Source organism: Gavia stellata, chromosome 10 (genome assembly GCF_030936135.1).
Source record: "Gavia stellata isolate bGavSte3 chromosome 10, bGavSte3.hap2, whole genome shotgun sequence".
NCBI lineage: Eukaryota > Metazoa > Chordata > Aves > Gaviiformes > Gaviidae > Gavia > Gavia stellata.
In genome coordinates this window covers 23,336,686-23,352,196 of record NC_082603.1, presented here as the reverse complement: position 1 = coordinate 23,352,196, position 15,511 = coordinate 23,336,686, and the positions used below count along the sequence as shown (strand labels likewise).

Here is a 15,511-nt window from a genome sequence, read left to right as displayed (position 1 = left end):
CAGATTTCCAAAAGGGCTTCTAATTTTCAGTGCCCAGCTTTAGGCTTTGTGGGCTTCAATACCCAAGCTATGAAATGTTCATAGCTATAAGGTGACAGCTGGAGTAGAGTGAGCAGCATTCCTCAGCTTCACTACACAACTGTCTTCTGTCAATAGGGGTGAAGCCACGTGGATTTTGTGAGGACTAGTTAGTGTGTAGACAATGCTTGAAGATGAATAGTGCTTAGAAAAATTTTTTTTTAGGATCCTAAAGAAATTGACAAAGTCAGTAGTTTCTTTCATTAAAATGATAGAACCAGCTACACAAACAAGACTGGCAGATAATTCCTTCTCTCCTCACTTAGGAAGAATGTCCAACACTGTCCACACTTGCTCACCAGCAGGATATCAAATTATGTACAAAAAGTATTATCAGTGACTGAACAAACATTGAGCAACTATTATATTATTTTATACTAATGCATCACGCCCATTGTTTTCACTTCTCCGGTAAGCTTTTGTTCTTTCTTACTATTCGCAAGTTCTTGAACCATAACCCACAGTGCTTCAACGTAGCAGACTGCTAGTGAGTCGGAGCTGATGCGCAGATGGACCTGAGCTCCTCTGCACAGGCTCCAAGCTGGGCGACGTGAGCCAGATTTATCCCAGAAGGCTTTAGTCACAGTAATGCAGTTCTGTGCCTGAGTTAATGTGCCAGTATAGACACGCTTTCGGATTCCAAGCTCCGCATTTTCCAGACTGATATTGCTTAGAAGCAGAGAAGCTCGCATTTATCAATGGACAAAAACTGAATCTGCCACAATGGAGTAACCATTGTTGGAGAGTGATTTGGGATTGTGACAGAGATGAAGCAGTAGGAGACTTCGCAGAGGAAACTCATACAATGAGCAAGAACAGCTTGTGTCACATTACCACCTGTTCCTTTGACATCTGAATTTATGGTCTAAACCATAAATGGCCTAAGGCCTCATTTATTTGAACTCAGGACAGAAACAGCACATGCCCTACAGAGCTTAGCTTCCCATTTCAAGTACTGATCACAAGAAAGACTGAGCAGACCTTACAGAATTTTGAGGCTTTAGGTAACAAAATTAGATACTTACCATACAAACAAAAACTATTGTAGAGAAAGAAGGCATCAAAATAAGCCCTTCAAAACTGAAATAAATCATAAATAAAAAGGAAAAATGAAGCAATTAGGTAAATATGAGTGTTTGATTAGAATGCTTTGGTCTCTGGAGAAATTCAGCAAAACCAAAGGCCAAATGCAATTCCCACCAAGGAAATCATCAGAAGGCAGTAAAAGTACTGCGGAAAAACTCGAGTCAGTATGTTCCTGGCACTGTAGTTTATGGGAAAGAATAGATATATAATCATCACTTTGAATAAAATATTTACTGTGAATGGGAAAAGTATAGGATTTTTTAAAATTCTGTCACTTGAATCAAAAGCATTAGGCAGGTGGTGGTGACAAAGGCTAGGGAATGTGATAACAAGTATTAATAGCAGCTCAAAGAAAGGAGAGTACAGCTGCTGCAGGAAATGTTGGATCCAGCTCTGCAGCTGAGCTGAACTTGGTCCTCTGCCCTGAAGTGTAAGAAAGAAAAATGAGTGTATATAGCCATGGATTTGCTCTAATCCATGATTTGAGGATGCCAGTAGACACCCAAGATATCTATCCTGTATGAAACAGAGAAGAGTTGTTTTCTGTATTTGTTTAAGAGTGGCAAATACCAATAATATGGCAGAAATGTTTAAACAAGGACACAGCACATCACAAAGGAAGAAAATCCATCTGTTTTAGCAGCTGGTTTGAAGCATTCGGTTAGGTATCTATTGCAGTGAAGAAACTCTCCCACTGTTTCAGGCTAATTCCTACAATGCTTATTCATTCTGGCTAGAAGAGTTGTTGAGGGTGGAAATAATTTTATAGCCATTCTGTATTCTCTTGTAGATCCAGATTCCATGTTCAATTGCAATTAACTAAACAAACTACATAAACATGGTCACTATCTCCATACCTTTAAAATGACTGCACCCTGGGCCCATGCTCTCTGCTTTCTCCTGGTAGACATCTACCCCCATCTGAATCTGCAAATGGCTAGAACCAACACTGTCTTTAACAGGCAGCTCACTTGAATACAGAGACCCTCCTTCAATTCCCATCGACTTCCCTGGGAAACGAGAGTACTCAGGACCTCTCAGCAGTAAGCTCAAATCCCCAAGATTTTATTTAGGTAACTGTGTCTGGAGTATGCTGGGTAAATGGAAGAAATTCGTACATAACAAAGGCAGCCACTACATAATTTTGGAAGCACACGGGACATGAGCATGAAATTGCTGAGCTATGACAGGAGTCACTGGCAGCTAGTCTCACACTGTACATTAACTGATTTATTGCTCTGAATTTGCATATATGCTTATATAGTGATATACTATGTGAATAGCAAAGATGGTTTCTATAAACCTGTAGATAAGAACAGTACCTATTACCAAAATAAGATATATATAGGTTGGCCACTGAAGGACTTAACTTGATTCTGTGACTGTGTCTTTTCAGTTTGATGGTAATGGATCCCCTTGTTGCCATAGTTGTTGTTCAGCCTGTCATCATAAGTGATGTTTGTGTTTGTGTTAGTAATAGCAGGAGAGTTTTCTATCGACTCTCTAATAATACATAAAGAACTGCAAACTAATCCATAATGAGCACTTATCCTTCTTTGCTTCCTTTTTTGCTCTAATGCTTCATGCCTGATATTTGCTTGGTAATTTTTTTTAAAAGTTTAGAAATTCTGTTCCATCTAACACTTTGGCTTCCTGTTGGTGTAGTTTTTCTCTGCAAAGGAACATATGTACACAGAAAGCTGAGCCATTCAGGATCCTGTGGAGATCTCTTATATTACAGCAATGGTACCCCCAGAATATTCAAATGTATCCAATCTCCTACCAAATTGTAGTAATTATGTCCTCAGTTGCTTTAGTCCATATGTTAAATCTGTGCTCTGTTTATAGAGATTATGTATGTATGTGTTCTTTTGTTTTGGTGGTGGACAGTAAAACAAAAGGCCATGAAGAACAGTTTCTGGTCATGCCTATTGGCTTCCACAGGTGGTACTGGCTAGCCTCCACCTGCAGCCTCCTGCAGGCTAATTTCTTAACCTTCAAAGTTTCTGACTTTAGATGTGGAATTTTGAGTATGCTGTGTATTCCAGGATGTGCCTTGTTTAACTTTCCCCCCCAAAAAAGTGATTAGAATGAAGCACAGTGTTTCACATACGGTCTTAAAGCAGATGACTCCATTCAGTTGAGCTAGACAGATTGTTTCTGAAATGTCCAATACCTTTATTTATGCTTCCCAGATCAGGGGGAAAACTAAGAAATAGAAGAGAAAAAACCAGCAGATTCAGCAGATCTTATCTCACTATTTTCCCCCTTCTGTTTTCATTTGCACTTCTATTTCCATGCAATATTTCATTTTTTTTAATGCATCTATCACTGTTCGCTTCTGTCAGAAGTTCAAAAGCAGCCTGCTTTCATAAAGGAGAGACAGTATTGACTGTTCTATAATATTGTTTCTACCTTTTTTGACCAATCCTCAATGCATATTTCCAGTTTTGAAAAGCATTTCATGAATCACTGGGCAGTTTGAAAAATCTATAGTGTAATCTCATTACTTTGCTGGCTGCTGAATGTTTTCCGCTAGTTGTATTTGCGATGCAAAAATGCAGCCCTTTCTCTCAGGAAAAAGAGGTTAAAATTTCATATATACATAAATAATAAAACAACATGTGGAGGTGATATCAGTGGGATGTATTTCATTTCCTATATACCTGTAACTGCCCCTCTGTCCATCAATCCCCACAAACTTTAATCATTTTCCAACCTCCTTGGCACCTTTAGTCTCATTTTTCTAGCTAGTCAGTCAAAAAATGCTTACTTCTCCCCCCTGAAATGTGGCACTCCCAGCCATCCTCCCAAATGTCACTGGCTAGAGGCCCAGGACAAGCAATATTCTGTTCTACGCTAGTGATCATGGTTTAAGCTCATGCCTCATGAGACTGCAGAGCTAGAAGTGCGAGCTTCATACTTGCTAGCGAGCTCCTTGCCCCAGCAAGCAAAGAGGGATAAAAGATGTATAGGAGCTAATTTTGGTGGGGCCAGGATTTTACTCTTGAGGAGACAAATCCAAGGCTTCACAGACCACAGAATATAATGGAAATGACAAAATGATGCAACTTCAACAGGAGTCACTTTTAGATTATATTTTTAACAAATATTTTCTCATGCTTAGCCACATAGAATCTTAGTAACTCAGATTCTTCATTTCAAAGGCATAAGGATATCAAAGTGGTCCTGATACAATTAACCTCCCCCCTCCAATCTATTTTAAGCACTTCTATCACCAGTATTTTTCTGAAAAACATCTTCATACACATAGCGTGATGGGAATGTATTTAAGTGCTTTCAGCACTCCTGCAGAGTAACATGCAGAACTCACCTAGAGTTTAACTGCTTATATCACACCAGATCCATTTTCTTCTCACTCTTTTGTGAAGGGTAGTAGACAAACAAAAACTTCATTTTCTTACTCTCTTTAAAACTGGGCACAGATCTAAATCAGTTCTCTAAAATATTCTCTTTTTTGCAGCAAAGGAGACACACTGCCATCAATGAGTCACAAAATAATTAAACATTTACGACTGTGTGGGCTTTCATTCTGAGGAGGCAACAGGGCTGAAGAGTAGCTGCAGCTTCGTTGGGAGGCATTCTGTGTACTGACTGCAGGCACAAACACCCTACCTCTGGTTATGGTGGAGAGGAGGGAGGGACAGCAAGGTCTAGAGCAGGGTTTCCTGGAGTCACACAGGTAGTAGTAGCCAGTGCATGCAGGGAAAACATCCTGGCAAACAACATCTCGGTCATCAGCAGAAATACTAGCCATTGCCCTCATCGTGACTTGCACTGAATATTTTGGCTACCAGTTGCTAAGATGCACTGGCAGAGATGAAGAGTAAGAGACTCCTCCACTCAAGTACTCATTTCAGGCCAACCATAATGTGGAAAGTGTGTTTATAATTGTTCATTATATTAAGGTGTAGATTATGCTATGTTGTCTCTATATGAGACATATTTCATGAGAAATCAACTGTAGTTTTAAAGGGTGGTTTATATCTATAGAAGGAAATCTCTGAAAGACAACCTGGGTTAAAATGCATTATGAAAAGATAGTTATTTCATTCATGCAGACAGCTCAGGGAAAGTTGCTGTTTGAGCAGTTTTATTTAGGAATCAGTGAAAGAAAGAGCTCTGTCGCTCCAAGTCCATTGTCAGTTTTGAGAAGTTTGTCTCTATCTGCATCACTACTTCTTAGAAGAATTTCTCACTCCACATGGATTTTTGTCATTTGTGTCTTAGGTCCCCCTCAAGCTGCCACAAGCAGATTTTTATTTCATGTGACTGTTTTGTCGGCCTGTAGCTACCAGAAAGGTGAAAGCGAGAAGAGGGGACAATCCGGTCCCTTCCCTGCAGATGAAAAGCTCTCCTCAGTCCGACTGTTGAAAAACCTAACCACAGCTCTGCCACTTTTTCTCCTGGCCTAAGGAAAGCAACTGTTCATGTTTTCATCTGTCTTCACCCCTAGCTCTAAGGGCGGATACAAATGCATGGACAGTTCAGTATCCCTTGCATATTGAAAATAAATTGGTTGAAGCAGGAAGTCAGATGGACTTTAAGATGCTTATGAGTTCAGCCTATGCTCTTCTCTTTGGAAGTCTAACTATTGCGTATACAGATGCATATCTACAACTATGTAGATTCTGATAGTGTTAAAAACCAAACCTCTCGATAGCTAGAACTACTAATTCATATGAATTTGAAATTAAATTAAATAGCTGGGCTGTTTTCCAGATGATTTCTAAAGTTCCCATGCTTAGATATAAAAACCTCCGTAGGATTTACATTACACTACTGTATTTGTTTCAGTGAGCATTTGACTGCCAAGAATACTGTCTATGACCATCATGGCAATCTAATTAAATATTTGACGAGCAGAAAGCTGGACATTATTCAAGTCAAGCTCAGCATTAAATTAGAAAATTTAGTTTGTCTCCTTTATCGGTAGATTTTTAAATCAGCCTATTCTACCAAACCCCCTAAGTTTAATGAATTTGGTCAGACACACTGTGTAACAGATGTCTAACATACAGCCATGAGCCTAAATCATAAAAATGATGCTTCAGTTTGGCACGGCAAAATATATTAGAAAGGCTTAGAAAGGTCAGTCACCAGCAACCTGCTTGCTGATAGTTGAGAAACAGCACTGTAAAATGCATGAGCTGCCTTTTGTAGTCTCTTGCAGGAAGCCTTGGAGAGCCACAGATAATTTGCTTTCAATGATTCATCAAGTTGGCCCTTTGTTTCACTAATTTGAGTGTCAAGTGCAACCACATAATAAAGGATTACCAAGACCTGATAAGATTCTCCTTACATTGCTTCGTTTGTCTTAACAACTGCTACTATTGAAACCAAACCCCACAAACTGAATAAATAGCAAGCATGCATGCAATATGGCATTCTTTTTTGAAATGATAAAGCATGTTTACTGCACTATACGCGGATGTACCATACATTCTTGTTTCTTTTTACTTTCTTAAAAGGCACTAAATGCTGTGCCAATGCTAGAGATGGCATTTGTTTCACTGTTAGTCCTCCAATGAATTAGTAAAGATAAAAAATGGATTTCAATGACAATTCCAGCCTTGAGAAAGCTGCTATTGTGACCATGGTTGAGTTAGCCTGCTGATCGTTTTCTCCTTAATGTAATCTTTAATGTTATATAGCTATAAGTTAGATGTGAAGCCATATATTAGAACTATTATTTCCATAAGTAATTTCAAGAGAAATATCCATGATTAGGAGATAGATTTTTTTTTTAAATGCTATGCTGTCAGTTTAATAACTTTGTAAGAAATCAACCTTAAAAGGGCTTGTTTTGAAGGGGCACATTTATAAATGTGGAATTCCCAGAGCAAGACATCTATGTAATTTGAGGTTAGTTAATAAAGTTTTCACAACTGAACTGTACCCCATTAACACAAAAAAAAGGAATGTAAAAAAACACTTTAGAAGGCTGCTCACGAAAGGAAAGTGGGAAAATGTTCATCTTCAGAAACCAAGAAGATGGCATGGGGAGCAAGCCTGTGAGATTTACTTTAAAAAATGATGAAAGCTTCTGTCAAAAGGTTTTAAAACTGGTTTTTAGGGCTTGGGAAAGAGAGGGTGTTAGCGCCGCACAAGGAGTTGAGGGCGTCGATTTTTTTACTAACGTGAATTTAAAGCATTGCCTGAACGCTGCCAGCTTCAAGAAACCCCGCTAGCGGTGGGAGGATGAGGGATTTTCCGCTAGGGAAAAATACAAATAATCTAATGTGAGGTCGTGCCCCGGGGCTACAAGGACGGAAGCCTGGGCCGGCGGAGGGAGCCCCTGCCCCTGCCCGCCCGCCCGGTGCCCGCCGCGGGCCGGAGAGGCGCCGCCCGCCCGGTGCCCGCCGGGGGCGCGGTGCCCGCCGCGGCAATCCCCGCCGCTCGCCCCCCCCCCGCGCCGCCGAGGTTCAGGCTCGCCGGCGGAGCAGCGCGACCGAGGGGGAGGCAGAAGTTAACTTCCACCTGCCCTGAAGCCGCCGCTGCGCCGGCAGGAGGAGGCGGAGGCGGAGGCGGAGGCAGGCGGGGCAGCCGAGGACCCGGCTCTGGCAGGCTCCGAGGGTCCGGCCGGGTGTAATTCCCCCCTAATCCCCGCCACGGCGGCGCTTCCTTGGCCGAGCCATGTCTGCGGCGTCCCCGCCATGCCGAGTCTAGCGGGGAGCGGGAGGACTGGCGGCCGGGAGGCGCACAAAATGAAGACCCTGATGGTAAGTGCATTGTTGGCACTGCTCATCCCGGCTCCGGCGGCGGGGAGGAGAGGAGCGGCGCGGAGCGGGGCTGCCCCGGGCACCCCGCACACGCTCCAGCCTTCCCCGGGCTGCATCCCCGCGGCTCTTCGGGATCGCGCGAAGGCGAACAAAACCCCGGCGGCGGCGGCGAAGAACTTTCCGCCTGCTTTCTTTTATTCGTGTTGCTCGTGGTTTGGGGGCTGTGTGTGCGTTGTAAGGAGCGTGTAGAAAGCCGATCTGCTTAAAGGACGAGGCTGGAGGTGGCTGCGCGGGCGGGAGCGCTACGATCCCCAACACTCGTTAAAATGCACGAATGAGATACCCAAAGGGGGACGGCTGCATGGGAATGAAGGCGCGGGAGAACCGGGCACGCACAGGGGAGAAGAGGCAAGGAAGCAGGGCTGGGGGGGAGGAAGGGGGGCAGGGGAGCGGGCCGGCGAGGGGCCAGGAGGAGGAAGGAGGGGGTTCCCCAGTTCTCTCCTCGCACTTTTGCCGGGTCTCTGGCGGCGTGAAACTTGCGGGCGCCGCGAGTGCGCCGGCGGGGAGCGGTGCACCCCGCAGGGCCCCGCGGCGCTGAGCCGCTTCTCTCTCTGCCCCCCGCAGCGCCACGGGCTGGCCGTCTGCTTGGCGCTTACCACCATGTGCACCAGCTTGTTGCTCATGTACGGCAGCATCGGCGGCGGCGGGGCCCACCCGGAGCCGCGGCGGCGGCAGCAGCAGGTGGCGGCGGTGCCCAGCCGCCCGCCGGGACGCGGCCAGCACCGCCCGGCGCTCCCCGTCGGGGCCGGCCTCCTGGAGGGCTACATCAGCGTCCTGGAGCACAAGGTGAGCCTCGGGCCGCGGGGCTGCCCCTCTCACCCGGCCCTCGGGGCAGCCGGGGACCACGCGCTGCCCCGTCCTCCCAAGGCGGCATCCGACCCCGTACCTGCAAACCTCTCCTTGCTGCCCTCCGTGCGGCGGCGGGTCCACGCCCGGCGGGATGGGGTGCCCTGGCTGCCTCGATGTCCGGGCTGCCTTCACTGCCGTAGTGCCTGGCCCCCAGTGCATGGATTAACGGGACCCGGTGTCCAGGCTGCGGTTAGGCCCTTGTGGAGTGTTGGTTTTCTCTTCCCTTGACCAGTAGAAGATGGAGGGTCAAGTGTGTTGTTTCTAATGTTGGATGATAGAGGTATACTAAAAATGTATGTTTATGATGATATTAGGAAGGGTTAAAGAAAGAAGTTTAGTTACTGGAAGGGAAAGTCAATAGGTAGGTGTTTATTCTTAGCTCATTTCGTCTTGGGAAACTGAAGAGAACTGTATCTCCTGCACAAATGACCTTTTCATCCTCCTCCTGGGAAGCAGAAGTTGTCAGCCATAGCCTCCATTCTAGGAATTGGGGGCATCTCTTTAACGGTGAACAAAATGATGTCCCTCCCCTTGGCACAAGAATTACCAGGCTGGATTGTCAGACTGTAATACCCGTTTACCAGAGATAGGCAGACTAAGCTTTGGTATCTCACAGGACAGATGTAATGACATAAAGCATGCAAGGTGGTACATCCATGCTGAAGAGATACTTGAGCTTCAGTAATTCTCTGAGAAGGCAGATTCCTCTACTTCTTGTGCAGTGTTCACTTTGTAAACACATTCACCAGGTAAATGCATTACTTGGAAACTCCAAGGACCCCTCTCCGCCAAAACCCCAGATAATGTTTAGTACACACACTTCTTGCAGTAAAGATTTACTGTAAAAAATAAGCAAGGGAAGTGAGGATTCTTAACTTTCTCATGTTTTCACGTCCAGACTGACATCTTTCTGAAAGATATGTTGTCAAACAAGTTACTGAGCTCAGTTTAGAGGTACTGTGTGAAGATTAGTGACTTTGATATACCGAGATTTTTATTGTTCCTTCTGGCTTCGCTTTCTATGCAAGAGTTATCTGCAGGGCTCTTAACACAGAAAAATAGCTCATGATGGTCCCTTGTAGGCTTTATTTGCTTTCTTACATGGTTCTCCTGGAAATTCTCAAATGTAATGTCTGTATAGAAAAAGCAAGTTTGGCCGTGGGGCTCGCTACTGTGTGAGGTATTCTCTTGTAATTCTTTTGTTCTTCTTGAACATGACTGTAGTGATGAGGTGTAGATACATATGCACACGATTTTTGTAAGCAGTCATAATTGAAAAGGTATCTACGGGTTTTTATGGTGTATATGTAAGTTGCCTTCTGACACTGGTATCCCCTTATATTGATTTCTCCTGACTCCCAAACACCCCTCATTAATAGAACATACTTAAAATCACTCTTCTGTGTTTATTATTTTCCAGGGTAATTTTAATGGTTTTCTGTGTTTTGGAGAAAGCTGATCCTCTGGATTTTTAATATGTTGTAATATGGCCCAAAACCCACAGATACTCCATTTCTGAATTTCATTTCACATAGCTCATGCCTCACAGTAATAATCTGCTGAAGCTTTAATAACTTTTCTACATAACTTCTGGGGGTCAAAAAGAAGATTCTGCAGTCCCTGCTGTGTTCCCAGCTTGCTTTGTCTTATTTTAATGCACATGAGATCAGGCAGAGAGCTGTGCCACTGTGGTATACAGAGCAGTGAGGACACTATATTACCATAAGGAGATGATGGGGGAGAGAAGGGCTCAGATTTGACTCTTAATAGTGTATTTGTTTTAGTATTTTAACAGACTCATATATTTAACATGGATTTACAATCTCAGAATACATAGGTTTCCTGCAGAATAAAAAATGGCGAATGCAAAAGATAGCAGGCATTAATGGCTTGGAAAAAGAAGGATGCAGGATCAGTGATGATGAGAATAGGGAGAGAGAATGCAAGAACTGAGAAATGGTGAAAAATTTTCAGAGAACATGTTTTTTGGGTGGGACACTGGAGAATGCAGAGAAGACAGCTTGAATAGCAAGCAGCATAAAAGTCCAGTCCAAAGTGAGAGAAAATGAAGGAATCAGGGAGGTTTAAGCAATATTAGGAGAGCTGCAAGAAGAGAGCAAGATAAAATTCTGTAGCTGTGAGAAGGACACATGATATTTCAAGAGACAGGGAGGTCTGGAAGGAGATGAAAAGTACCTGTTGCATGAGGACAACAGGCTTGGAAAGGTAAGGGGGGAATGACTTCAGCAAAGATACATGTTACTTGGCACAGAGGTGACAATGTGAAATGACAATGGATGCTACATTTTTCACAATACATCTTCCTTAATTTCCTATATAGAATCTTGGGATTATCTGTCAGGTTGAATGACCTGAAGCTGAATAACCATTATACAAAATTCATCCATGGTATGTGTTCGTGCATGAATGACAGCAGCAGACTAAATGTCTAGATCATTGGGATCTAGGAACTGAAATATGTTCTTAACTTTAGAAAGACTTTGTTATTGGATCCCATAGTTTGCTTTAATAGGAAAACCTAGTTTCGTGTTTGTGGTGGTGTACCCATTCTGATGCATGTAATGAGAGTAAGTATGCACATATATGTAGAAGCTATATGATAAGTACTAAAGTTATTATTAACCCATAATTACAATGTGAGTTTTGACACATAGAGAAGCTGTGTTATATGGTAGGATAGACATTTCAGGGATAAATTTTAACAGTTGTCCACATTGTGAAATATCATGTATTACAAATGTCTGTCACTACTAGCAGTACAGCTCGTTTAGTAGTGATGGGTGATCATGTATGGAGACTATTTGCCAGAAAATCAAGGTACTTAGTAAAGTACCAATGATTTTAAAATATAGCTTGCAATATTGTAATTACCAATTATTTTCCTACTTTTATTTTATATTCAGTAAGAATTGTAGTTCCTTATCCATCCTGTCAAGATAAGCAGGCAGTCTCTGAGAATACAGCTAAAATACGTGATATTCTTTTTACAGGGTTGAAGAGCCTTTTTGCAGGTGTCTCTTGTCACTTGGTTAGATTTGTGACGTTTTGTTTCTTAGTGCTTTTTTCCCTGAATCAAGCAACAGAGATCAGAAACCATGTTCTTGGCTTTAGCAGCCTTTCGCAGTTTAGCAGTGCAAACTTTGTTTTTGTTGAACTGAACTCTTATAACAAGAAAATTCAGAAATGCAGTGGATTCAGAGATTGGTTCTTGGCATTTCACCCCTGCATGTCCCAGACCAACAGCAGCTGACAGTCATTGCTGATGGATGTTTGAAATGAGTGAATGATATCTTTTTTTGTCCCTAATAGCCAGATGTTTATATCCTAAAACCTCTTACATTTGGAGCAGAAAACATGGTTTGCTGATAGTTGCTATTCAGAGGTCAAGGACTGAAATGAAGTGGAGAAGTAGCAGCTACCCTTTTACTTTGAGGAGCTGTTGCCTCTTACAGAGGCACACTGGCAGAGTGTAGCGATGCTTAGCTATTCTGCAATTAGAAAGAACAAGAGGCCCAGCCTGTCAAACTAACATCTTTCATGAATTCTTTGAGTGTAATCCTAAAATTCAAGAGGCTTTGTCACTGGTGTCTGGGGAAGCAGAATTATGCTCTTCCGTGGGGAGGCATGGGGATAAGACTTTCTGTTGATTTATCATAGTGCTGGCAAGAAATTACAATGCTAATATTTTTAAAGCAATTACTGCATACAAATAAGAGACTGTTAATGAAAGTAGGAAACCTAGCACTATTCCAGAACTTGCAAGAAATAAATATTTAACCATTATATTACTATTCTGAAATGAATGTGAGAACATGTCTCTGGATAGTTAAAAAGCTTTTTACCCAGTATTGACTCAACAGTTGGTACTGCGAATAAAATATGAGTTTGTCATGTATGTAATTGAATAATATTTCAAGCCATCAAGGATTTTGTTTCTTGGAAAATAAAAACACCAGATCAAAATCAATCTTGCAGACAAAATGTATGATTTATTAGAACCACGTTTAAATACCTTGAGAGCATTGAGATCAACATGATAATTTAAGTGATCACAATGATTTCTTAATTTATGATAATATAAATTATCATATGCAAAGAAATCTTTGTGATCCCTTTAAATTACTGCAGATCAGAGAATAGCATAGTTAATGAAGTGTTTGAGGAAGAGTCATTCTGCAAATAGTGCTATAGCTCCTTAATCTCTGAGGCACAATAAGTTGTTCTGGGATGAAACTATTTTTTCTAGGGTAGTAAACTTTGTTTACTCTTGCCATGTTTTATAGTCTTTTTAATGATAATTAGGTAGAAAGAGTTTGGAATTTCAGTTTTACCTGAATAGTTAAACATTGATGGTTTTGGGCTGAATAGTTTGTGGGGGGTCACTAAACCAACCTTCGTAACTAATTTACGTGGAGATGGGAAGGAATTAAATTATTCTGAGGGTTTTAATGTCTTTCACATGAATTTATCACAGACTCATAAGGTATCTTACAACAAAACAGCTTGTCTTGCCTGAGGTGGGATCAAGTCCACTGTGTTGAAATAAACCATGTACCATGATTTCATTACATGTTCCTATTTGCCTCTGAAATTCTTACCCGCAAAGGAGGGAACACAGACTTTATTATGCAATTAAGTATTTGATGGAGCTTTTATTATATGAGAGATCCACAAGGGGGAGACTTTATTCTAGAATAACCTTGGTGGGGGACACGTCCGTCTTCGGTGATCTAGGCCAGATGTGAGTCCAAAAAGCCCCTTGTTCAGTATTTTGTCGGCTTCTTGGCTTTTTTTGCATTTTGAGGTACGGTAGTTACCTGTTACACTGATAAGCTGTAGGCTCATTAAAACCCTCATACAGTTGACAAAGTAAAAAAAAAAAAATAAAAAATTGGGACCATGGCAGTCGGAGGGTGTAACTGAATATCCACACTCACAGGACAGAGACAATTGTTTTACCAGATTTACCCAACATAGGAATTATGACTATCTTGCACTTTATATTTTCTTGCTTTTGAGCTACTGCAGTAGGGTGCTTTTTCAGCTTAGCAAATCATAATACTGGATTCATTCATTTTGATGACCCTTGTCTAAAATTTTTAGCAGCTTCTGTGTGTGCTAGATGATACTGATTTCAGTACAAACATAAATAGTAGGTAGATGGTCAGGTCAAGACAGCTAATGAAGAATTGTGTTTCAGTTTTCTCACATTTTAAAAACATGATGTCTCACAGCAATATCTGATAGCATTAAATTGGTCATAATGTTATCTTGTTTTTACAACTGACTTAAGTTCTTTTTTCTTTTTTTCCTTCCTAGAAGAACAATTGTAGAAGCATGAAGATGTTTTTATTTATTTTGCGCTGCTGTTTTTTTTTATTGTTTTTGGATTATAGGCTTTATCCTGAATTGTGAAAAGTAAAGAATGAGTAAATATGCTGTTTCCTGTTTTATGAATATCCTATGCATCGTATTTTAATAAGTGGGTGCTGTCTGCTTCCCTTGTCTGCTTCCCTGTCTTCTTTTGCGAACATGCAAAATTCTTTATTATTCAATGGATATGCAAAATACTTCCAGGCAGGCAGTTGGTGACACTGTCTGCTATGAGATTTGTCTGTCTCTCATGCAAAACTCTGTAATTTTTATTCTTTTCATCATTAGTTTCAATGACCACATTTGTATTTCTAGTATGTGCTGAAGTATATTATATTTGATAACCATTTAAAGTTACCATGTTGTGCACTTTTTGCACACAGTCTTTCACTGTGAGCATTTTAGGCTATTTTCATCTTCCTGTGAAGACAAAGTATTCTTTTGAAGGGTTTTAATCCTTAGTGGAAGTAAGTCTGAACTAAATGAGATTTTCAATGACAGGAAATGTAATTTTTGTTCACAGCTGATGGATATCTCTCAATAGAGTTCCTTAAGTTCTCCCTTTCTGCTTATCCTGGGGCATAAGTGGATAATGAGTGTCATCCTAACTATGTGATATCCTCAGAACAAAAGGCTGGAGGTGGTTTCCTTTTCCTGGTGACCTTCTGTATTAGTTTAACCTGTATTGCTCAGTAACACTCTGTATGCACACCCTTGATGCTGAGGTGGCATTGATATGAAGAACTCAGTGTATTAATTGAACTTCTAATTAGGGCAATTATGATCAAATCAGCAGTCGTTTGGTGCTGATATAAGCAGATGTGACAGCACAAAAGCTACTTTGAAGGTGAAATGAAGCATCATGATGTTTCACCACATCCCTAAGCAATCTCCATTAGTTTTCACTCTTTTGCTCTAATAGTTAAAGCTTCAAGTGTTAAGACCAGGTTAATTACTGAAGTTTGCTATCAGCTGGTAAAGCAAATATTTTCAGTTCAGAAACTGCTATTAATTATTCTCCATTGTCATTCTGAAAATATCCAAATACAGTTAAGAATAAGAGTCACATAGGAAGTGAGGGGACAAGTCAAAGCTGAAACCTTCTGCCTCCAGAGAATCTGTTTGCAACACAAGTGCAAAATACAAATAGAGAAGTGGAGCTCTGAGGTACCCCTTGACAGTGTTATATGACAGAGTTGGGCACTGAGAAACACATTCCTAGAGAGAATATACCACATTTGAACTGAGGTTAGGCAAATCTGGTAATACCGTTAGTGCCTGGACTGTATTCAGAGAACATA

At 41.6% G+C, this 15,511-nt stretch overlaps 1 protein-coding gene across 1 annotated transcript in view; it reads left to right on the top strand.

Annotated features, from left to right (window-relative positions):
• Positions 1–7,877: 7,877 nt before the first annotated feature.
• The window catches only part of ST6GALNAC5 (ST6 N-acetylgalactosaminide alpha-2,6-sialyltransferase 5), a 73,279-nt gene continuing 65,645 nt past the window's right edge, over positions 7,878–15,511 (top strand). The window contains exons 1-2 of the mRNA XM_059821753.1: positions 7,878–7,907; positions 8,532–8,753. Of these exons, the coding sequence (XP_059677736.1) occupies positions 7,893–7,907; positions 8,532–8,753 (237 nt within the window). The 5' untranslated portion in view covers positions 7,878–7,892. The remainder of the gene's footprint in view (positions 7,908–8,531; positions 8,754–15,511) is intronic.